This window comes from Pomacea canaliculata, linkage group LG10 (assembly GCF_003073045.1).
Source record: "Pomacea canaliculata isolate SZHN2017 linkage group LG10, ASM307304v1, whole genome shotgun sequence".
NCBI lineage: Eukaryota > Metazoa > Mollusca > Gastropoda > Architaenioglossa > Ampullariidae > Pomacea > Pomacea canaliculata.
This window is the reverse complement of record NC_037599.1, coordinates 17,097,092-17,122,926: the sequence shown is the minus strand read 5'-3', so window position 1 is coordinate 17,122,926 and position 25,835 is coordinate 17,097,092. Positions and strand designations below refer to the sequence as shown.

The window sequence follows — 25,835 nt, the reverse complement described above, 5'->3', positions numbered from 1 at the left end:
TAAGACGTGCGCTTAGCGTATTTGTTGAATATTTTTAGAAACTGATTGGAAGATTGCGACCGCACACAAATTTGCTTTAATGTCAACGGAAGACGTTCTACTGTTTTATTCCTATCTTTTTTTTTATTATTGTGTCTAATCATTTTTATCTCACTATATACGTTTCATTAACATGTGACATCTGGACTACAGCATTAACTGTCATCGATCATATTATAATATAATTAAAAACAGCTGCAGCCATGAAGTACGTTTTGCATGCCAGAAGTATCTATACTAGCTATAGTGTTCTTATCACAACTTTTTTTTGACAAAGTTACTTCAATTTTTGTGTTACCTATAAATTTAGTTTGAAGTGTAATTACAGACACCTTGGTCTCATCTGTATCAAGCTTAAAAAAAATGCAGCACATTTAAGCATATTGATTGAAAATGTCCATAGTATATATGAACTCATAATGAAAACTGACAATCTATATATACTAAGTATGGCAGACATTAAATTTGCGACAAGCAACAGTAAGATCAAACTCCAAATGCACAGTCCAACCTCAACTGTCTTTCCAACAAATTTGATGATTACACAGGGTGAAAGTTCAGAACATAAACTTTTGACTGAAGTTGTGATTGCCTTCTAACCTTTACAAAAGTCATATAGCAGTTATATCTTAGAAGAGTGATACATGTGATGCATTCATTTAGGACCCCAGAAATGGTTATGTATACTTATTATGAATAAACAGTGCTTTATGATGGATATTTTCCATAAATGTGGATGTAGTTGCATCCTGTCAGCAGTTTAAAGATTGCAAGTGAAAAGTTAATTTCAAATCAATGAGTTTATCAAAAGATACTGTTATCCATATCCGAGTGAAGAAACAGATCCTGCTTATATCATACAATAAGTCACATTGTATTCACCTCAGGGTGATCAAGACCTTATTTATCATACTGTTACAAATGTAAGCTTATTTATTCAGAAATGTTTTACCATGATACTCTTGAAGCTTTTCCACTGGCTGCAGCCTTTAATAAACTTGAATATATGTTAACTCAAGTACACCATTCATCTAAAAATCGTCACTTAAAAACTACACATTTGTGCTACAAACTAATGACAGAGGTATGTTCTGTTGTGTAGCCAGGGGAAGCAGATAGACTGGTCAGAGATTTGCGTGTGAACCTAGATGTGCACTGGTTCAGTGTTGTGCAGCAGACTACCCAAGTCGACCTACTAGCTGTCAGTAGTTGGTGCATGACCCCACAGAGGGATTGGGGAAACAGTATCAAGGGACAGGCATCACCCTCATAAAAAACTGGTCCTGAGAAAAGTGGAGTTTCTAATGCCTCACACCTTCAACCAAAAGGTTAAAGAATGACCAACCTTTACCTTTTAAGTTTGCCAAGAACTGAGCTTAATTTCAAGACTTGGATAAGTTTTCAAATGGCTTCAGATCTTCTTGTTAATGATGATAGAACATTACCATGAAATCAATAGTTGAAATGATTAAGTGGAAAGAGAGAGAAAAAAAAGAAAAAAACCTCCATGAGTGGATTAATTCAATTCTTGCACAATATTTTAACACATTCTTTAAAACAGTACAATGCACTACCTGTGCAACTTCAGTCACAAGCAGTATCACATGACTGGTATTGTGCAAGTAGTATTTGCAATGATTAATAAACAAATAGTGCACAGATGGCAAGCATCTCCATCTAGGTCATGACCCATGCATAAGCTGGCCTGGCAGTCACATGAATCATAGATGAAAAAGCTTCTATAAATGCATGTTGGCAGAGGACATAATGGTATTGATTTCTAGGCTTGGATAAATCTGTTTACTTAAATCTGACTGCTTTTTGATACCACAATGTGAACTTAAAAGTCCATCTTGCATTCTTTCGAAAATGGCGTCATTGTGCACTTGTCAGGCTAAATAAATGCTGTTAAGAAAAAGCTTAGCAAATAAGGTGAAAAGAAAAGCCCAAGAAATGTCTCTTGTTAAATCTTAAAAGGGCATGGTTTCTCATTAAACTTTGTAATACCACGCAATAAAAAAATTCAGTTTACAGCGCAAGCTCCTTATATATTTATGAATTTATTGTAATAACTTTCACTTTTGTTTATCATCAACAACAAAATAGTATTATGTTAACATGCATACTACATTCAGGGCTTCTGCTTACGCCAAAAATTGCGTACAGTACGCATTAAAAGTTCGGAGGACCCCTTCAATTTTCGTCAATGGGGTCCCATTCAAATTTGGGCGAAGAACCCCTTAAAAATCTGAAGACCCCAAAGAATTTAGCCTTAGCAGAAGCCCTGCTACATATATTTTAAGGTCCGTAAAATATGGTGACACACTAATACAAGTGCTTAAAGACATATCCAGCACAATACAGGTTTATCCAAAAGCATATTAGATATAAAACTGAAGCCCTTTGATTTTGTTTACAATGGCATATACTGAATAACAATTATTGTTAAGTATATCAAATACCTTTTAATTAACCTACATGCCTCAGTCCCAACCACCAGCTAACTAAACAAACAGAAAATAAACAGAAGTATTTCCTTTTGTGCTTTCACAAGAAAAGACTAAACTAAGGGAGTGTTACTATTATTTTCGAAGAAACATGGATTATTATCTTGTATTACCTCCGCAAGACTGGCAGAGTGAGAAGATATATTACTTTGACTTTCACATGGGTACATTAGTAACACCTCACTTTAAACAATTGAAATGAAGTATTCAAATTCAAAGAAATGTGTAACACTGGAAAAATCCACAAATATCTTGAAAATCTTGAAACTTCTTGTAAAGAATGAAATATGAAAAGCAGAATTCAGAACACAAAACTATTTCTAAAATTTAGTAATATGAAACTATTCAAATATTTAGGCACACATTTTATAGAATGAAATGGTTCAACAATACTAAATGCTGGTTATTAATGTTTCTGTGAACAGCCAAGGTTAGATATCACTTTCATAAAGATATCTTCACAATATCATTAATACCTCTATCACATTCATATTTCTGTCATGCTGTAACGACTGTATATATACACATACAGTCAGAGCTGTAAACAGTCCCTTCTTTACATTAGTAAATAGCTGTCCAGAATAAAAGGATGTATCAACTGTTAAAAATTGTATTCCATTTGCTTGTAAGCAGAGTACAAGAAACAATTTCAGCATCCTGTAAGCACAACTGCCTCTTGTGTCCTTTGTCAGCAAACTCAAGTGAATAAAAACCTTCCTTTACGTACTTTCTCAGAGTGAGAATATAATATTACAATGACTGGCTAGTAACTAAAGACTGTGAAGACAACAGTGGGTGAAGTTTGTTTTTTATTATTGCTGCTCTGAGGTAAACATTATACCAAGAAGCCTATACATTTTTGGAAAGGAAAAAACGTTAACTTTGTGATAAAATCATCTTCCCCATGCTTCCCGGCAAAGCCACGATTGTGGCCCATCATGCTAAGAGAGTTAAGCCATTGCACAGTTATAAGCCAGTCATCGTAATATCATATTTTTATGTGGTGTTAAGAGGGCTAATCAACAAGATGATCCTCTGCCTATACTTGCGTAGTGTACAGAGTATGTAAAGCAATTAACCCCGTTGACATTCCATAAAAATAACAACTGTTAGACTAAGTATTTCTTAAGTATTTATATGCATACATATACATAACTAGGCCCAGTTCTAAACAAGGCCTAGGGTGCAATCAGAATAGGGGAGCATAGAGATGGTCTGCATTTTTTTCTAAAGCAGTAAATGATGTTGCTATACAGTTCCTCATAATTCATGTAAATTATAGCAACATAAAGTCTGATGTTGATGCTTAGCACATTTGATCATGTAGACAGCCTTGAAAGAATTTAGCAGATGAAGTATAAACTTTGAAAATCAAGATATAGGCCTGGTTCTACCATAAGACAAACTAGGTCAAACATTGAGGGTACCACAGAGATGGTCTGGTTTAAAAAAAAAAAAAAAGCAATAATGTTTGGGAAAAATGTCATTCTGGTCAATCATATCTGGTACCTATTTACCTGTAAAAATTTAAATAACAGGCTTATCCTTAGCTATCTGCTCTGATGATAATTTAAATGTGTGTAGGCTTACACAACACCAGTGAGGTAATTAGTCCTTGTTCGATTCACAGCCACGCATACCATTTTGGAAGGTTTCTCATGGATTCCACAGAAGTTCTCATCTTCACTGTCCAATATAAATTATTGCTGCAGGAAGGAAATAGTGTATCCACTGAGCATGACTTTGTAGCTCCACCAGATGAAAAATAAAAACTCTTTTTACACAGCAAAAGAAAAGACAGATTTGTGATTTTCAGCCTCATTATGATGCTCAGAACATATAAATTGTTGAATATGTTATAATTGCTTGACTTTTTGGTGGGGTGGGGGTAAAAAGGAGGGTAGGGAGGATGCAGCACTTATCTTTCACCTAGACTGCAACAAAGCACCAGCCCTCTCTGTGATTGTTAATACAGTGAAAATAGTTGTAAGATACTGTAAGTGTAATACATACACGACTATTTTCAGCTGTTTATTTGCAGCTCGATATTCCAGAATTAAGGCTGTTAGCCTATATTCTCTCCCCGATTTAAAGGAAGTACAAAGTTCTGCAGGAAATTTTCTACATCATCTTTCTGCAGGTCAAGATTGAGGAACCTTTCAACAATCTTCATGCACCTGCAGGAAAAATAATGATTGACAAGATGTAATTAGCAATGCAGTTTAAGTTTCCAGTCTTCATTTATTTTATCTGATGCTGCAGCAGTAAGACAACATCATGGCAACAAAGTTAAGCAAAATAATGCTTTGCACATAGGCATGGCTATGCAGTAATAAGATTTAAAGAAGGTACAGCTACACTACAACTCACCTCTCCAAATAAACCCTTGAACTCTTGTCATCTACTGGGTGGACAGGTTTGTACTGACACAAAAGTTTAGACACCTGAACACACATAATAAATATATGCACATTTAAATGGTTCTCCATGTCTGGGCATGGAAAGTAGAAATCTGGTAGTCCTGATGAAATGAAACATTTTTTCAAACAATATTTTCCAAACTAAATACTTTTAGTTTTCTAAGTTATGACAAAATCAAAGCAAAATGCTTGTGTTTAGAAGAGTCATCCTGCTAAATGCAAGATGTACTTGGAAAAACAAAGCTGAAATATGGTCACTACAGCTTTAAATAAGTCTGAAAAAGGTTTAGAGTGTGCTGTATAAACTAAGACTAGAGGTTCTAAATTGTCATATCTACACACCTCTTGCCCACGTTTTATAATTTCTGGTGGAAGGCCTGCCTGTAGAGCAGTGTGAGCAGCATAGCTTGAGCTTGTATGTCCTTGGGTCAGTTGAAACAGGAAAACAAGTTCTCCACTTTCCTGTAAAGTCTCCATCGTCTGTTAAAAAAAAAAGAAAGAAAGAAAAAGAAGACAGCCTGTTCCAAATGTAACAAATTCTTTTACTTAAATCTCTTTTTTCTTGTTGAATAGAAATTAGGAGAAATGCTGGATAAATCTTCCATATGCTCAAGCACAAAACTGAAAAACATTTTTGCATAAAGAAGGAAATACTCTGCACTTATCGCTTGATCCAAATTTGACACATTGAACATAAAATACAGCAAAAGAAAAAAGCTGACAAAAAAGTTTGACATGATCAGGCGTACCAGAAACTCCAGCTCTGGTGAAAGTGGCAGAAATGGCTGCTGAGCCATAATATGAAAGTGTGTCGAAACAAATGTGTGAGGACATTTGTCTCCCTTTTTCAGCCAGTGGCGTAGTGAAGCACATAACAGGGAAAGTCCATCAATCTGCAAGGAACATTTACTGAAAATATTTTATGGAGGCCCATAAAAAATATCTTTTAAATTAAAACTAGTAAAGTAATAAAAGTAAAGAGCACCAAAGCCTAGTGCTCATAGAGGCAGCAAATATGAGTGGTCCACTAGCTGTTTCTAGGGGAGAATGGACAAACCTCTCCTGCTTTTAAATTTTACTTTTTTACAGTACCTAGTGAATGTCAGTAAAAAAAAAAACAAACCCAAATAAAACAAAGAAAAACATAGGTGTATGTAGTTTGATGGTGAGAAAAGTAAAGTAGTAAAGGGATTTGTGATGCATCTTAATTAATAAAAGCAGAAATTAAAAGTATTCAATAACTGAAAGAAAGCATTGTACCATTATCATACAATCATTGTTTATAGTGAATTTCTTTGTTCCTTTTTATGTTTAGCATAATAAACTTAATTATGGATAAACTTTTTTTAAGAAAGAACATTTTGGGTCATCCTTAAAACTCACAGTTTCAGTTCCCTTTCCAAATTCATCAATGACAACAAGTGACCACTTTGTAGCATTGTTGAGAGCATCTGACATCTGAAAAAAAGGATGCTTTATAAATCTTGCTCCAGCACATGTTCAGTCTTCGCAAACATCTCAAATACATTTTACAATTTGCTAAAATGGGCAAAGCTCCTATAGTCCCTAACCTTAGTGGCCATAAAAGCAGTGAACTGGTGTTGATTGTTGCTTGTTTTACACTGAGGCTATCACATGAGACAACCAGCCCTATAAACAGGTACAGTGAACTGTGAGTGGTTTGTTATGTCTAGGACGGAATGTTTTCATCCACTTTTATCTTTCTTGATAAATTAGCTACCTATCACTCCCGGGTGAGATTTAATGACGTGTTTTCCAGTCTGAGTTAGCCTAGAACCAACAGCCAAGCAAAAAAGTGCCTTATCTCAATTCATACTTATAATACAGCATGTCAAGTTTTAGAGTATGGCAGTGCAGCTGAGTGGTGAAGGTCAGCTTATTAAAGAATAAGGGTAAAATTAAGGATGGTTTAGGGGAAAAAACCTTTGGTTTTACATAAAAGACAAATTTTTTCTTTTAATCTCTTAGATGATGGAAATAGCTATTTAGTCTGGTGGTTAGTGTGTTTAAATGCTCCTGGAAACAGGAGGTAAATGGTTTTATGGCCTGCTTGGAACTGGTGGCTGGAGAACATCCTTTGCCAACCCAGCAATTGCATATAAGATGTGTGATTTATTAGGGAAGGTTATGACAATGGAAAAAGAGTTCTGAGCTTTGTCTTCTGCATTCCATACCCTAGATACAGTGAACCATTCACATTCACTGCCCCTTTGGCCATAGGTAATGATACTTTTTTTAATGTTTTACACTTGAAATGTTTCTGCTGGCTTGCAATGGTCACCGATCATTTCATCCCACAGCCTAAGTCAAATCATCTCAACTATATTCATTTCGTTCCAAGTAAGACCATTTCATCCAACACCATAAAGTCAAATCGTCCCAGGCCCATAGGACACACATAACAGTGATAGGCAAAGAAGTCAAAATGCAGGTTAACAATAAAATGATGACACAATCTTTAATTTAAAAGATTATATTTAAAGAGAAAAAATCTTTTGGATCTGGGACGATTTGACTTTGTGGTGCTGGGATGAAATGGTCTTATCTGAGACAAAATGGACAGACCTGGGACAATTTGACTCTGGCTGTGAGGCGATATGACTAGGGCAAAAGTGGTTTTGCTGCAAAATGACCGGTCCCCCTTTGAAATCATGAATTTCAAAAATATCTTTTAATTACAAAAAAGATATGCAAAATGATTTAAATATGTTTTGTTATACTTCAGGAGAAAATCTAATTTAAAATATCACAACAATAAAGCAATACGTAGAAGGAAAAAAAAAACAAAAGTTCAAACTGCACATTTTCTCGTAAGTTTAGAGATTTTGCGTTTTCAATATTTCATCAGTGTATGCTGCATTAGCAGATTGCAAACATCACAGCATCTGCTTCAGTTGTCTAAAATGAGCTTAAAGCATGAATAGAAGCTATAAATACATGAGTCTGATCTTCACCTGGTTGAGGTCAAGCATGAATGTTGATAGGCCAACAGAGACACTTTCAAGGGATTTGATTCGAGAAAAAATTCTGTCTACCTCACCAATAACTGCACTCTCTGCTGGCACAAAACTCCCAATGTGAGCCATGTAAACTATAAGCGCCACCTGGAAAACCAACCATTTTGGGGGGGTTATTTCAATAAGCTTTTGCAAAAAAATGCCACCTAATATTGACTCCTCAGATGTCCTTTTCAAAGTCAGGTTTATTGTATAGCATTCTCTTGTTCATGCCCTTTAACTGTCAGGCATATTATGCTATATGTGGCAAGACAAACATACTTCAAGAGAGGAATTGTTTGTGGCATTACATTTCTGAAAGTAGTATGATTAGACTTTGTGAAGAATGCACCATGTGTTGACATATTTTTGGTAAATGTTTCATTGAATACCTGCTTCAGGTAGACACTCTTTCCACAAGCATTTGGTCCTGTCAAGATCTTGACCTTTGCATGGCCACCTCCAGACTGCACATTGTTTGGTACATATGGACTGCAACAAAGCTCTTGCAATGGATGCCTGCAAAAGTATTAGTTCCCAAAACATTGTGAGCATTATATTCTTTGAAAATATAGTATCAAAACATTGTTACCTCCCTTTTCTCAGTTAATCTGCCTGCCAGGACTACAGCAAAGGTGAAGCCAGTTGTATGAAATCAACCCTTAAAGTGTATGAATCTGCAAAAGAATCATGCAATGCAGACAAATTCTAACAAGTATCACTTCTAAAACTGCATTGTTTGAACAGCTGGATTAAATATGGCATTGAAGTTAAACAGCCAAGTCCTCCCCGTCACCAATATAAAGTTATCATTATTTTTTCCTGGTTCAATGGTGTTATATGTTTAGTTTTCAGCTGTATCCACTCAGCAGCTGTACATGAGTACCTGATTTATCTGAGAAGGTAAAGATGGCAGACAGAAAAGGTTGTGCTTTATTTTCTTTATGCCAAGAAGCACTTATGTTCACCATCCCTCTGCCACTAGACTCAGGAACTTAATACCTTTTTTAATCTCTGGAGATACCTGTGAAGTAACTTGAAAATAACACTAAATTAGCCAGTGAGCCACTCACCGTCCCTTCTTGACATCAATAATGCATTCTTCAGTTAGTTCTGGACACACATACCCAAATTCCTGAGCACAGGCTGCAAGGGCCAGTAGGCTGAAAGGTAAAAATCCACAGGCAATTGTTTTTTTTTAAGTACTGCTGCTCTAAGTTCTGAGCAAGTACGTCTGAATCAAGACAACTCTAATCTTTTCCAAAACTCCATTCCATGACAACAAACTATCAATACAAAAGATTTATGTTTGCAGAAAATGTGGGCAAATTAATTTCATATGTAGTTACCATAGTAACACAATACCCTGAACACATAATTAAAAAAACGTATTGAGAGATATCAGACCAACCAGTCCAGTTCTGCTGCATACTCCATTACATCCAGCAGGACTTGAGAAGAATCTACAATAGCGTTCTGAAGTCTGTGCATGATACTTGTCTCCATGTCTGTCACAAGCAAGCATCACATTTGATCCCATCACAATTACACTAAGATTTGTCAGTGACATGCTATGATGTACTGCATATACAGCCACACCCTATGCATCAAAACACAGTATTCTTAAATATTTAAATGCTTAATGTACCAAATTAGTTCATCTGCAAGTAGAAGCATCACATACTTATAAATGCTAATAACTTAAGTCCATAAAAGTCACAATACCCCTTACTTTCTAATTACCATACAATTATTTTGTTGCAGAAACAAAAATGGAACTTAATAGGTAGTAATCTGGATTTCAAGATTTTTTTTTGTTTAAGCAGCATCATCAGATAAAACAAATGAACTGAATGCAAACAGGGTATCAGAGTCCAGACTAAATTTTCTTTTCCAAACATAAACAACAAGCACAAAAGCAAAAACAAGAACTACATGCTGTCATTTGTTGTAAATAATAAACCTAAAACATTGTTTACCTTTGATTTCACACAGAGTATCACCGAGCATGGCATCCAGTTCTGCAAAAGTGAGGAGCTTCAGATAATCATGTATGCATAAAAGCCCCAACTTCTACCTTAGGACAAGAAATGGTTTGACCTGGAGGAGACAGGAGAGGATCATGTGGCACCAGCTATGCGTGATCATGCTTTACTTCCATCTGGATCAATAAGCACCTTTTCCCTCCCCTCATGTCAAACCATTCTCACCTGCCAGAAGGTAGAAGTTTGATCTTTAAAATCTATTTTATATTTAATTATATATTTTATGTTTATCAGCAAATTTAATTATTAACAAAGGATAGTCCGAAAAAGCCAACAAACTTGGTGAAAATGTCTCACCTTAAACCATCAGACAGTGAGTATCTTCAATACAGTGATTAAGCTATTAAGCTGTGTGAGAATTTACTTGAATGTTTATGACTGGGTAAGGAAGCATGAGTGATGTGCTCCGAAGTATATACACTTGTATGTAAGCATTAAAGTGTTTTACTTGAACAGATTTTATCAGAAAATATCTTATTCATATTAATTTTCAAAGAAATTAATTTCAGTTAATTCTTCTAAATATTCTCCGACTCCATCCATCCAAGTCTGAAAACATTTTGCTAAAATAAGCTAATTACATGTTAATTATTTTTTCTCAATTTAAAGGAAATGTAGAATATAAGCACAACATATACAAAGATACTAATTAACCAAAGATAAGTTTAATGTTAAATTAAGTGTCTATATACACTATCCCAAGAGAGTCTATGTCACACTTCTGGAACAAAAACTTAAAGTTATCCAACACAGAGACTCCATAGTCTTGGTCTTGCATTTCACTTTGGCTTTCAGTAAAACAACAACCAAAAAAAAAAAAACAATAAATAAAGGCACCAAAATATGTGTGGAATCTGCTTTCTGCAGATCATCCCCTAGAATGAATCATATGCAGTTTTCTGCACCTACAGCTGAAAGAATGTGAGATCTTTAGCTTTACTTCTCTGAACTTATTAACCTTCAATCATTAAAGTCTTAAATGTCAAACTAAAGTTTAAGGGCACATGTAATACAGTCAAGAATTAGTTTGAGCTTTTAAATGATTCATCTCAATCTCTGTATAACAGGTAAATAACAAAGACTGAGAACATCTTAATTATAAATACTTTTACAATAAAATGAACAGAAGAATGTTGCTTTACAATGGGACAAGATAAAACCTTTAAGGTGAAATATATTAAGAAAAACACAAAAATAACACAAAAATAAAGAGAATCTGTTCATAAAGCAAAAGTTTTACAAAAGCACTACTTTATTTTGAATAATTAACTTGTGTAATCATAACTCAATGCTGATTTTCAAGGCTCTCAACAAAAAGTAAAGTTTTCAAAACATATTAATAAAGTCAAACCTTTTGTCCTTGCAGATTTGTAGTGCAAAACACCATTTGATTCAAACTGTCATGTTTGGGAAGAAATAAACAGATATAACAAAACTGCTGTTCTGATATCTGAAATACTTTCTTTACAACAATAAACTTAACTGATAAATAAGCAAATTTCTTATCCTATTCATTCAAACATCAAAAGAGTGCACCTACATAATCAAGCTCAATTAATTCTGTTCTGTTTTAAAATGTATACTGACCATAAACTGCAAACCAGGCATTGTAAAATCTTCTTCATTGATCAGTCCTTCAGCTTTGGGAATGGCAAGCAGGTAGCAAATCTGGGGAATGAGGAAAAGTTAATATATATGGATTGATTTTCTTGCATTGCACATATTGTTAGAATTCCATTTCACATGGCTTGAACCTCCTATCACTACTCAACAAGGTAAAGGTTGTCCCATGACCTTTTTCAGGTCATTAGGAAGTGAGGTCAAAGAGGATCAATCTTTGGTGAGGTGTTCGAGACCTCTTTTTCATTTTTCTCCTCTCCTCAACTGTCTCTTTGGAGAAGTACCAATTCCTGGGTTGACTAGGGAAAGTGAGGTGTACTACACAGGTAGACCTCTCAGTTTGTATACTAGTGCTCTAGGCTATTCGCTCCCTCACAAGGAATCAAGCATAAATCATTGTCTTAAAGACACAAGCTTAGGACCACAAGATCATGAGGAAGACAGTAACAAAGCTCCACTGAAATGCTAGAAAGCAAACAGCCTAGTTTACATGGTGCAAGAGAGTTTTTACATTATGTACATTATGTCAGTTAAACACTACAGAATGTGTTACATGTCACAGCTAGTATTCTTTCATTCACCAAGAATCTCAGTTACTGTTTAAAAGAAGAAAGTGCTTAGTGCCTGTGGCATATAGATGACATTGCAGGCAGTGACATTTTCACCAAGTCCGTGACAGTTCCTCACGTGCTACTTTGGTCATCAGATCAGGTAATCCATGGTACAGTCGCTTTTCTGCCATCACCAACAATAGAAAGTTCAAAATCAATTCTTCACTCAGGTTAGTACAATATCATGATATTCTCAATAAAGGACAATGGTCTCTTTGGGGACTATTCTCATGTTGCAACAAACCACACTTTAAGGGGTTTGCAAGCCTTGTTCAAGGTCTTGTGAGCTTTGCGCATGGCTTGCAAGTGGTCTTTAAACAAGGAATAAGCTGATGAAGACATTTTTCAACAAGCTTGTAAAAAGAGTCTCTTATCTGGTGTACTGACTTTCATCCAGGACACGATCAAGCCCAGGTCTGACCACAAACCGATTCTGAGTGACTGAAGCATCAAAATCCACCTTAGAGAAAAACAATAGAAATACTTGCACACTAAGATTTTTAATCATCAAACTTTTCTACTCTAGGCGCAAGGGTAGACTACTTTTATCAAGCAGACAAAATGTAGTCAAACTGGTCTCTCAAATATGCTTTCAAATACTCATGGTTTTGTGACTCAACCTATTGAATTTCTGCAGTCAAAGGACTTAATGCACTGGAATTTATCAGCATCTTCCACAAAGTTTGTAAATAAGTCTTACTCTTTTATTGTTTACTTTTTTCTTGCTTAAACTAATTCATAAATGTTCTTACTGTTTTGCTGAGAAGATTAGCCACTTTATGAAGGTCATCTGTGAATTTTTTCCCAATCTGTAGATTAAAAAGTTTGCCCATTGCTTACCTTTCACAAGGGTAAACCCCCAAACTTCAACAATATTTCATTGTGGAATAGTTAGTGTTAAAAAGCTTAAGTTAAAGCCCTGTATTTCAGCTTTAATATGTTTCTGATGTTTATACATCTAACTGGTGATACACATATTAATCATATTTAGTCAAGCATGTGATGCGCCCTCACATAAAACATACAACAAAACTCTCTACTCAGAAAATATTTGGGGCAACAAATTTTATATAATTTGCTTCAATTTCTTCAGATGCAATCAATAATAAAATCTGCAATTTTAATTCATTTTCTTCAAGAACTGAATGAGATGTTTAAAGTATCCTTAGTGACAATGCGACAGCAAAATATATGTGATACCTTTCTGAAAATGTCCACCTGCTGAACCTGTGCTCGGCAAATATCTCTGATGTAGACAGCATGGTAAACAGTCTAATGATGTAAAACAAAACAATAAAAATCATTGTTCTCTGATTCCTCTTTGTGTCCTCTATGTTTGTCTTTTATTACTTGTCTGCATAGTTGTTTCTCCTTCTGTCTTTCATATTCTGTCTCCTACTTGTCTTGAACATGAGAGTATGCTCTTTTGTGAGCGTGTGATTATGTGCAATACAAATAACACATTTATTATTCCTATTAAATAAAACACACACACAAACCTTGTAGCTTCATAGAAACATATGGAAATCTAAGTTTTGAAAGGTATTAATATTAATCTTTTGTAATGAACATATTCAAAATCAACTCTATGTGAAGAAGACTATATAGTGTAAGTCTAAATCAATATTTAATTGGAATTAATTTGCAAAGGAAATTACAACACGTTAAGAGTGCATATATGAATGCTCTGCCCATGTTATGTGCTGTCCTGCAGGTAGCAGTATTCTGTAGCCTGCACAACAGAATTACAGTTACATGGTTCTAATATTGAGCAATAGGTTAACTGGATTTACACTCTAGGGACTGAATTATAAAATTTTTTAAAAATTAGAAATCAGAAATTCAACAACTGTACCTTGTACAGTGCCATCCAATCTACAGGCATCACTTGTGCCTGGATCATTCTAGCCAAGATCCTCTGAAAATAAAGCACACAAAACTTTGACCATATTAAGGTAAAATCAAATACTTGATATCAATTTTGAAACCAAAGCTACATCTATAGGACTTTGCGTTCGCATGGTAAACATTTTTAAAAAGATTATTTGCGTTTAAATAGCACCAGGAATGCAAACCAATGAAGCGATTCATAAATTATACTTTAATGCAATTTTAATAATAAGAAGAAAGGGAAACATCTTTTACTCAAAGAGAAAACAAAATAACAATACTATTAGACAGACAAATAAATTCATATTTACAGGAACATTTTTTATCTCTTTCAGACAAGCCTGTAGTGAATTCACAGCTTCCATGTTGCACAACTGGGTAAAAAATGAAATAGCATCCAGTCGATGTCGTATGGTGGTAAGATTTTTAAGGGGTCGAAAAAACCACTGCCTGCATGAGAACACGAAAGATCCTTTGAAAGAGGAAAGTCCAAATCAAGTGACAGAATCTGTCGTTTTCAAGTCATGAGTTGGCTGATTCTTTTTTATCATCCATTATTTAGGTGGGCAGAGGACTGGGGGCATTTTGGAAAGTAACATGCTGGGGGCTTTCAGATACTAGATACTGCCCTTTGAACAAGATGACTAAAGTAAAACTGTGAAAACATAAACAGAAAGTATTTGTTTTTAATCTAAAAATGTCATTTAGTTTAAAATGTGTATAGTCAAGAAATGGATTTCTTTCTGGTGACTATTTTCAATTTTTTTCCACAGTACTCTAAGTCTTTACACATGCAAAAAATTACTCTACTTATGAAAATCCTTTACCACCTCAGTTTCTTGCTTCCAATTTGAGATCTGCATCTATTCAGAATTCCTGCACATGCATTTAAAAAAATTGCTACAAGGATTTTAAAGAATTTTTTAAAGACTGTTTTTTTCATATTTTAATTTGTATGAAATCTTGACTAACAGAAACCTTGCTGTCTTTAGAATGACCAATTTATCTCCCTTACTACTCCTTTCATCTATACAAGACTAACCTATCAAATAAATAGCACAAATATAGGTATGCATGAATAATAAGAAGTAAGAAAGTATACCAAATAGGCTGAGTCCTTCTTTGCAGCTGTTGGTGGTACCAACTTTGTACACTGATGGGTGTGCTTCTTTATGAAATATCTGCAAAGCACTGGCAAGAAAAAAATAAGCAGAAAGTATTTTAATGTAATTATATTCTTGCAACAATTCTATGTAACAAAAGAATATAACAGTTGTTTCTTTTTTAACCACAAGAACAAATAATTTTTTGAAGGGTCACCATAGGCATTATTCTTCTTCAATCTTGCAAATGAGATGCCAAAAATTATTTCCTGACCAAATCTTTCTCTTTCTCCCCCCTTCCCCCATCACTTTACCAGTCCTCACTCCTCAGTGGTTGTGTATAGATCTCAAATACTACCTACCATAAAAAAATTATTTAAGTAAAACATATATTCCACATATATAAAAGTAAATAAAATGCAACTATATAATAAAACTATGTGCCACACTGTTTGTGATGCCCCAGCATTCGTTTTATGAATGAAAGATGAAACTTTATTCATTTTATTTTTGCAAACTTTTACCAACCTATATGTAATATTATCCATGATTATTTGATCCTCCCTGAAAAAGCGAAAAAATAAAATTTATTTAACAAACAACAAAAGTATGGAATTTGTTAATGAGTGGTCATACTAAAAAAAAAAATCCTACTTATAGACAGTCTAGTAGACCATGTAATCAGATATTAAAGGCTATTGTAACAAGCTAAAGACACTAAGTATTGCAGTCTAATTGACTTGATGAACTGTTATAGCTTAAAACAACCTGTAACTCTACTCACACAGTGAACATGCAAAAACCAAGGATGGGAACTCGAACATTGGTATCTTCAAGCTCTACTCCTACTCTGGCCTGATTCAGGTACTTCAGCAGTCCTCCAATGGCCCTGACCTGAACATGCTTTACAGTTATCAACCAACACAACTCTGATTCATATTATACTCTAAATCTGCAAGCATTCATATGTAATGTACAACATAATTTCTGTGTAAAGATAAAGGTCACTGGGGAGTGAGGTGTTAAAGACTTCCCTTTTCTCGGGGTCAGCTTTATGTGAGGGCGGTGGCCATTTCTTATCCCTTGCTGCCTTACCTTCCCCAACCCTCTATGCAGTCAGGTACCCATTCCTAGCAGCTGGGTTGATTGGAAATTTGTCACGCTACTCAGGTACGTATTGAACTAGCCTGCCTCAGTTCGGGTACCAGTGCTCTAACCCCTCGGCTATCGACCTCCCCAATTTCTGTGACCTACTTATTGCATGATGCATTAGGAATACATGACTAAACAGTAAACTGTGCGATGAAGAATAAACTTCTTCATAATAATGTGTGATTCATAAGGTACTTTTGTGTTCTGCTTGTAAATAACTCCAAGGAGCACCAAACTCTGGCTCAAGGATGTCCGGTGTGTACTAAGAAAACAATGAGTTTGCTTTGTAAAACAAAATGACTCCTGATTAATTTTCATACCATAATACTATCACTTAATGGGCAATCAAAAATAAAATAATCCTGCTATGTTCTTTAAAGAACAATTATTTTAGAGCTTGACAAATTCAAATTGTTATCATCTTATTATAGCAGTTGAAACATATGGAAAGGATTTTTAATAAATGCCAGTTTAGGCCTGTGAGCATAGGTCTATACTCACCACACAAACATTGTCTGCAGGCATGATGGAAGAAAAATATAGGGCCCGCTCCGTCTCTGTGCTGTGACTATGCAAGCCAGGGAGAGTAAGGGATAGAATTCTTCGCTTGCTTACCTCAAGCCCTGAGCAAACATGCATATCAAATGGGAGTAGTCATTGTTGTATAATTTTCAACATGCTTATTTCCTGCTTGGAAAGTTTTAGGATAATATCCTCTATTGTTACAGAAACAAACAATCTTGGTTCATTGTGCTTAAAATCATTTCTTTCTCTAACCTCAAAATTTCACCACAAAACATGTCTGCGTGTACTCAATGTGGGCTTTGATTTAATGTTCATATCTTCCTTCAGTCTTATAAAAGACTTATTGTAGAGACATCATTTAAAAAAATGTTTGTGCTTTAAGGCAAGATAAGGTGAGATAAGGCATGATAATTTCAACTGCAAAAATAATCTAGAAAATTACATAGAAGTCATGCCAACTTACCAAAATCTCCATTAGGTAAAAAATGAAGAATATTCTCTGCATCATCATCCAAATCTCCACCTTCAGACACTAAGGACACAAAATCACAAATTTCCTGAACTGCTACTTTCTTACTGCTATGTCAGAATAAAAGTTTCAATTTAAAACAATTAATCTAATGAGACATGATAACAAAAATGAGAAAATTATAAAACAAGTAACAAATTTTTGTGCCTTTCTTTGTCAATTATAACTGTCATTACCTGTTTTCTTGAGAACTTTCAGAAGACGCTCATCTTGTTTTGAGCTGAGAATGACACAGGATGGCTGAACCTGCTTTAGAACTGCAAAGTAAAAGACAAAAGAAAAGATCTGGAATACTAATGTTTTAAGTACAAATGACAGTTCTAAATATAGTTTCGCACTGATTTGACATGACCATACTGAAATGGAAAATGAAAATGGAAAATGACTCCTAAGTAAAACGCTGTAACAGTGAGTCAAACATTCTACAACAAACAATTCTACAGAATAAATTACTGCCTATAAACAGCTTTCATTTCCAGGAAATGCACTGAGTAGTTATAAGACATTACTCTTTAAAAATAAAAGCACTGGCATGTCACTCATGATCACTTTCTATATTTGTTTTAAAAAGTAATTCATTGGTTTATAACTTTCCCCTTCCCCCAATCTTCCTCAATGATGATCAACCTTGCTGCAGTAACTCAAGATCTTCCTTTTCTGGGCAGTCAGGCATGAAGTTGACCTTTGGGCAGTCCACCTCATAGTAGGCCACACCTAGTTTGTAGCCATGCCATACCAGGCTCAGGAACACCTGTCAACAAATATTGCGACACATCAACAGGCTCCGTACACTGCATCTTCATGTCTTCATAATGACAACAGAGGGGATGGAGGAAGAGAAAGAAGAAAACCCATCCTCAGAATATCCTTCATATTTACCATGCAGTTTTGAAGAATAATTTAAGGACGAAGTATTTTATTTTAAAGAACACAACATGTTGAAAAAAAGACATAAGATAAACACATTTGTGTTAACTCTTTCCTGCCTTGGACTGAGAAGGGAGGACAGAATGATGACTCACTAGAGGATGTAATCTACACATAAATATTTTTGAAATGTTGCTTTATACATCATTCTTAACAGACACTTCATTCTCCATATTTTCATTAATATTTGCATTTATTAATCTTTTTTCTTTACAATATAGATATCTTTTACAGATTTTTGTTACTCCCCAAACTCCACCCAAACCCATATATTACCTAGATGATTATGAAGGATACTGGATGTGTAACTAAATCTTATCTAAGAGTGTCATTTAATATAGCAACATCCAAATTATAAATTATGATAGTTGTTCACTACTTTGCACACATTTTTACAGTGAAACTGTTAACATTCTCAGCAAAAAGAAGAATGCTGCTTGCAAGTGACTAGAAGGGTGTTAAGGTCATTAAGTTTTCCTGAGCTAGGATCAACCATTCAGGGCATTAGTAAGCAGTTCTTCACTTCCTGTGTCTCATCCACAGGATGTAGGCCCTCTCCTGTCAAGTGTCCCCTATTCAAAGACTACCTTGAGCTTTGTAACACTGACAACACATTCTGTCTCTTGCAATCCTATAATTCAGTTGCCCACAAAAGTGCTCATACACTTTACTCTCCTATGTACCATGCTCAGACTGTGCTAGTGATAGCTGTGTGAGCTACACAAAGCAACAGTCATGAAAACTGTTGTCAGTTCAGAGGTCTCCTACTTTAAAATGATCATTTCGACACACATTTGCACTCTTAAATTGTGGATTAGCTTTTGCTAATATTGTCAGTGTCAAGAATACTGTGACAGAATGTGTCTCTGTGTGTGGACATACACATACAAATCCATATGTAAATGGTACAAAAGTTGTTTTTTTTAAATGTATGTGACACCAAATAAGGCAGGTCCCTTTTCTAGTCTTATCTCAGATCTTAATCAGTCATGACAGTCGGTCACAAGGCATGTCTCACTCATTTATACTTCACAAACACTTGATATAGGCTGATAACAGTTTAAGGCAAATTTACAAATTTTCTTCTGCCTTTCATGGTTTGTGTACAAATAATGTATAAGCTGAGCAAAAGTGTCTTTGTCTACATGAGTGTTACATATGTTTTTAATCCCCTTGTTGCATGAGTTATATTAAAAGACTTTCTTAAATAAGAGAAGCAGATAGCTGAGTGATCAGTCCAAGGCTAAAGATATGCACACTAACCACTTTAATTGTTGCCTATATCTTTCCCTAGCTGACCCTTATATGCTGACCCCCTAAAAAATGGACTGGGGAAGAAAAGTCAGCAAAATACGGGAAACGGCACCACCTTCACAAAAATGTTAACCCTCAAAATAAGTGTGGTCTCTAACCCCTCATTCACTAATGAAGATTGAAATGCATTTACATTTTTCTTAAATTTTTAGAATTTCTAATAAAAATAGATTTTCCTTACAGGAGGTAAATGGATGTTAGGGAAGGTTGTTGTTCATTTTAAATATAACTCTGATAATATCAAAAGAATAATAAAACAAAATACTAACACCAAATTCAAAGTTCACCTTTTAATGAATGCTGGTTTCTTCTTATCCAGTAAGAGGTGAACAACTGTCACTAAAAGCATCTATACATTTAACATTTTAAATATGGCATTAAATAATGTTCTCTTTGGTCAAAGTTCATATGAATGATTACCCAAGTATGGCATTATTTGAGCTTGCTTGCTATTTTTAGTTTACCTCGGGCTGGCCTGATGACCCATCTGTCTGACTTTGGGGAAAACTTATGCATCTTTGCTGGTCATCGGCACTAATGCTTTCATCATTCTCCTTGTTACATTTGAAACCTGTCCCTTGGTCTGCCCCTTCAATGACAGACATTACTGACGAGGTCTTCCAGGTACTGTGACTCTAAGTTGAAAACCTGTCTGAAAAGGTTGACCACTATAAAAAAAAATGTTTAGAATATTTGAGAAACAATAAAGTGAATGTTTTGAGATAGCTGAAAGTACGTTGTACTTGCATGTTTAGACGTGTGTGTTTGAAGATATGAACTTGTATGAATTAGTTCACATTTATATGTGTCATGTCTGTATATCGCTTATAATTTACAGAAAGAGCGGTTAGTATCAGGCCTCTACATCAAAATTACTTGTAACAAGTCACTTGTGGAAATCCCAAATTGCTAACCACAGCACCTAAATTAATCACTATCTGTATACGTGTGCACATTTGGATGTATGCAAATATGTAAGTGTTTATACCCCTTAGTATGAGTATATTTTGACAGATCTGTATTTACATTGTTAATCAAATACCTGAATTTTGAAGAAATTTTTAATGTTACTTTCTAATGCTTTATAATTATATCACTGACCGGTATCTTATAGGACACATTTCTATGTTTAAAGTCATAGTTATATTTATAATTTAGGTATGTTTGTTTACAATAAATGTCTTTACGTTGTACACACACACCACGACTGACAGACGTTCTATACCCTGGCTGATTATCGTCTGCTTGCGAACACGCAGCGCGTTCGTGTTATCTCCCTTCAGATGTCCAGCAAACTTTTTTTTTCAGCGACGGACACGTCAATTGGTCCCCGCAATGTCTGACTAGTTTCAAACTGATATTGAATTTGTTTTATGCATTCAGTGAGTACACAACAAGCTAAACTGATCCGTTTAAGAGCGATTTCTCAATAGTGTCAGGTGACCCATGCAAGTAGCCGTGGTCATGAATCATTTTGATAAAAATAGTTCTCTCACCCAAAAGTTTTTTTTCCTGTTTCCCTTTTGACAACCTCGTCATATGTACGTTTTGACTTACTCTATATATATATGCGGCCCTATGATTTTCGGGGAGTAGCAAGGAATAAACTAAAACTATATTCTAGATCGAGAAAAATTTCCATTTTTTTAAATTTTTCAACAAACAGAATTTTGAAGCAACACAAGCACCACATTAAATTATATGAATTGCTTTGATTTATAAATATATTTTGATTTGTTTGTTGGTTGGTATAAAACGCTATGCTTACTGCTATCTGGTTTGTAGGTTTTACTGTGATTCAAATAGGCGGGTGTTAGGTTTGTGACTATAGTGGAATCCCCTTCCAAGTATGGAATTATGTGCACATGATCTGTGACGTAGAGCACAACATGCAGTATTCTATCCCATACTGCCTTTAATTTTTAACGTCATGATATCGACCAATCGGGGTTCCCAGAGTTGAGAAGATCACGTGACTATGATATCATTTCTAGCCAATGAACGCTCGTAAAGATGATGTCATTCTAAATTAAGCACCATGAGTCATCTGTTAAATAGGCGGTAGAAAGGATTGGTGTCATTGCATGCTAGTGTCCTATGTGAGTTGTCCACCAACACTTAACTGGAATACGCGGACGGGAACTCCGTATTCGACTTGTGACTCATCTTAGAGACAACACCTGCCACAGAAGTTGAACACAGATTTCTAATTCAAACTGGATCTTCGTGTTCCCTCCGTTAGAATGGAAGCAACGATGTATCCATCGGACGGTAGCGGCCCCGAGTCTGCTGTAAAGAGACTGAAAAGAACAATGACTCTTGACTTCAATGGCTCCAGCAACAAGGCAAGAAAACTGACAACTATATTACAGTCGCCAGACTTGAACATGCTTAAGTTGGCGTCTCCTGAATTGGAGAAGATGATCATTCAAGCGAATGGTTTGGTGACAACAACGCCGACACCCACGCAGTTCCTGTTTCCAAAGTTCGTGACGGAGGAACAAGAGGCTTACGCACGAGGGTTCGTCGATGCGCTTGCTCAGCTTCACCAGCCAGGCGTGACAGGACTGTCGTCGAAGGACGACGACCAACCCCATCCTGTTCCACAGGCCAAAGTTGTGGTCACTTCCAGCAACTCCGTTGGGCAGACTTTCCCATCCAACACAGTCGCATACTCTCTTCCCGTGACAAGTCTCCACCAGCTATCCGCCACCACCACGCTTCCGAATGGTGTCGTCCTGTCGTCTGCTGGTGCCCTTCCCGTGTCGTCTGCTACCGGAACGGGACTGATTTCGCACCTCGCCAAATCTTCCTCAGTGCCATCTCATGTACAACAACCCTCCTCAGTCGTGGACATTCGGGTACCAAAACTTGAGGAGGAGCCACAGACTGTGCCGTGTCTGAGTTCCTCCCCGCCCCTCTCCCCCATCAACATGGAATCGCAGGAGCGTATCAAGCTCGAGAGGAAGCGCGCACGGAATCGGGTGGCAGCTCGCAAGTGTCGCACGCGAAAGTTGGAGCGCATTGCCCGGTTAGAGGAACGGGTAAAAGAACTGAAAGGTCAGAACAGTGACCTGGTAACCACTGCCTCCAGTCTTCGCGAGCAAGTGGTCAAACTGAAGCAGCAGATCATCGAGCATGTCAACAGCGGGTGCCAGATCATGGTGACGCAAAACCTGGCGTTGTAGCATTGACCTGCCAGAGACACTGTGCGGGTGTGTTCTCTTGTTCACAGCCAGATTTTGCGAACAGTTCATGTGACTGCATAGTAAGTTGCTTTAATGCTTGTTCACACGCGTTTTATCTGTTATACTTTGGTGACTGTACATGGTCTTTTATGCAGCCTCTGGTCTTTCCATTGAACGGTTGTCCTGTCCGGAGCAGATTCAGAAGGATTATGGTACAGAACATTCAGAAAGAGAGAAATCTGTGATGTCTTTGACGTGTTTCAACCAGGATTGAAAGCCTGATGGAGAACTATTCCGACAGCCTGCCAATTGACTCAGTCATCTGTGCTGAACAGTGATATAAAATGGAGAGAAATATATGAATTATGATATTGTTTTATTTTTACATTTTTGCATAATGCAGAATAAGGTATTGTTCTGTTCCAGTTAATTTCATGTGTAAATAATCTGTTTGTGATCATATGGCATTCATTCATTGAATTGGTTCAGCATGCAGAAAATGAATACAATACCTGTTTGAATTTTAAAGTTGCCACTCTGTTCTGTTTTCCATGTGTAGAACCAGCTGCTGCTAGAGAATAAAAGATGAATGAATGCAGCGAAAGAGAAAGAACTTATCTAGCCTTGATTGATTAGTCTTATGTCACAAACATTGCATTTGAAATTACATAGAAGTCTCTTTCTCTTATGTGTGCACACACACACATATGAAAATAACTGTAAACAAAAGTTTTTATTCATAGCTCAGACCTGCCTGACTTGCAGATAGACAAAACATCTTTGCCATATTTAGAAGGTAGCTCTCACAACTGGTTATTATTTACAAATAAACAGTTTTTACTAGCTCTCACTGTAGTGGTTCAGTAGATAAATGTCATTAAAATACAGTTTGGAATTGGCCAAGAAGTAAGAAAGAACATCAGTAGACACTTTATTGACATCATAGACTGCACATATGTTTGTTCATTTTATTTAGCCTATGGGTAACTATAAATAAAAATAAGTGTTGATAATATACTTTTTTCCCAGGTCTACATAAACTTACTAAATAATAACAGATATGTAATAAAGTAAACTTACAAACCATTGTTAATGTACCATACATTTATGTGAGCAATGCAAACTATATTGTACTTCTTTCTAAACAGAAAGCTTTTTATGAGTTCTGCAGAATTATTTTACAAAATCTACTGACCCTCAGGATTTAACTAAATAACATTGAAGAAATTGTGAGACAAAATAGTTTTTTTTATCTTAGTGAGGTGAAAGAAACTTTTAATAGTGGGTCAGATAAAGAGAAAATTTTGATTCGTGCTAAGCTTATGCCAAGTATCACCTAGCTAAATTTAAGTTTGACAGTATATGTGGTTATATTTCACAGTTTTGGAGACTTAAAAATGATAAAGTAGTTTGTATACACTGGTCTTCGTGGACAGTACTTGTGGGACAAACTATATGCTGTTAACACTTAAAAGTTTAATAATCTTGGTTGAAACAATGTGTGCTACTTTGGTTATAACATGGTACATAAATAATAAAAGGCAGAAACTAACTGTAAGCCTACATAGAGGCATGTACCTCTGAAGATGACCAAACAGTAATGGACTATATACACTTGGAGTATGAGAGTAGGACTACATCTTCTATACTTGCCATGTGCAAATTTCCTGGCTTGAAAACAATGGAAACGTTCTTTAATGGTCTAAGATAGTTAAAAAAAAACCCAAGCATTATCGTCTGATCTCTGCTGGGTGTGTTAGATCAAACACTCTGTTGTAACCAACAATGTTTAACTACTGCAAGCTCTGGCTTAATTGTGCAACTTATCAGTGATTGACTTCCCAGTAGTTTATCAGAGAATACAACTGAGTTTCAGCCAACACACAATACACAAATGTATTTGTATCCATCACGTCATAAGAAATTGTTCTTTTTTTTTTCCTTTTGAGTCAGTATGAAACCAAACCTGCATGATTACAGATCTTTGAAACTGAAACAATATGATAATCCCATGCCCAGTAAACAACAGTTTTCCTCAAAGCACATGTTTGCTTCTCATTAAACCGTCCCTAGACTGAGTGCGTTTTTCCCCACCCCCACCCAAAAAAACAAAACAAACCCAAACCCTGTGATTTTGGTCATGCCTCAGAATATGCCACTTAATTTCAGAGATCATATGATACGCGAAAATGCTTTCTGATTAATAACGCTGCTGTGTATATGTCGAGTCCTTATAATTCCTAACACTGAAAAAAAAAGTTCACCTGACCGACATAATTGTTTTCTGCCGATCCTCACTATTTTTTCTTAGTGTATAACCTTCTTTGATATAAAAAAAAAAGGGTTCAATGTTGGTATGATGCGGCCTCAAACAGGTGTGTATTTACTCAAGGCAAAAGTACGTAAACAGTAACGATTTTTAAATAGCCAATCTTTTGTTTGTAGGACAATGCAGGTGAGCCCTTTTCTCTCTCTATCCTTTGTAGCGTCAGGGTTGGTCAGTTCACCAAATTTAATCTTAAATGCGCCTTAACATTACAGACTACACGATAGGTAAAATGAGCTGATATACCAAAGATCTGGGACAGGTGGTCTCTAGTAGATATATCCAGTCCGGCCACGAAGTCGGCACGTCTAAAGAAAAATAAAACTCTTTTCCATAGCTGTCGCTGACAATCTGAGTTAAATATATTTACGCATCTGCATTAATCGAGTGTACTTAATTTAATCTCTGGCTGCCAAATTTGTCTAGATAAGACCAGGAGTGACACTACGGTAAACCCCCAACTTATAAAGCGCCACCTGAAGATGGCGAGGAAGAGCATATAATAATATTAATTCATGTCAAGGCAGAAAAAAAATTGTTTTAACTTGTAAGGCGTGCTAGCACCTCCCAAACGTGCAACAACCTTCGGCCAACTCAATATACATTCGTTTCAAATAATGTC

At 35.8% G+C, this 25,835-nt stretch overlaps 2 protein-coding genes across 2 annotated transcripts; one reads left to right on the top strand and one right to left on the bottom strand.

Moving 5' to 3' along the window:
• Window positions 1-103: 103 nt before the first annotated feature.
• Window positions 104-21,183, bottom strand: LOC112574616 (mutS protein homolog 5-like). Its single transcript, XM_025255821.1, is given in 29 exon segments — window positions 104-4,723; window positions 4,917-4,990; window positions 5,309-5,446; window positions 5,716-5,859; window positions 6,350-6,424; window positions 7,942-8,091; window positions 8,376-8,502; window positions 9,057-9,146; window positions 9,395-9,491; window positions 9,963-10,004; window positions 11,380-11,425; window positions 11,616-11,696; window positions 12,273-12,317; window positions 12,319-12,383; window positions 12,647-12,719; window positions 13,012-13,068; window positions 13,460-13,531; window positions 14,115-14,177; window positions 14,461-14,599; window positions 14,980-15,025; window positions 15,252-15,340; window positions 15,781-15,816; window positions 16,037-16,146; window positions 16,906-17,027; window positions 17,393-17,461; window positions 17,635-17,715; window positions 18,086-18,209; window positions 20,164-20,351; window positions 20,872-21,183. Coding segments are annotated over 28 exon segments (2,508 nt in total). The 5' UTR covers window positions 20,305-20,351; window positions 20,872-21,183; the 3' UTR covers window positions 104-4,611.
• A 564-nt stretch (window positions 21,184-21,747) lies between these two features.
• On the top strand, window positions 21,748-23,418 carry LOC112574619 (transcription factor AP-1-like). The gene has a single exon (XM_025255827.1). It carries the CDS (start codon window positions 21,943-21,945, stop codon window positions 22,885-22,887), a length of 945 nt encoding a protein of 314 aa, XP_025111612.1. The 5' UTR covers window positions 21,748-21,942; the 3' UTR covers window positions 22,888-23,418.
• Window positions 23,419-25,835: the final 2,417 nt, after the last annotated feature.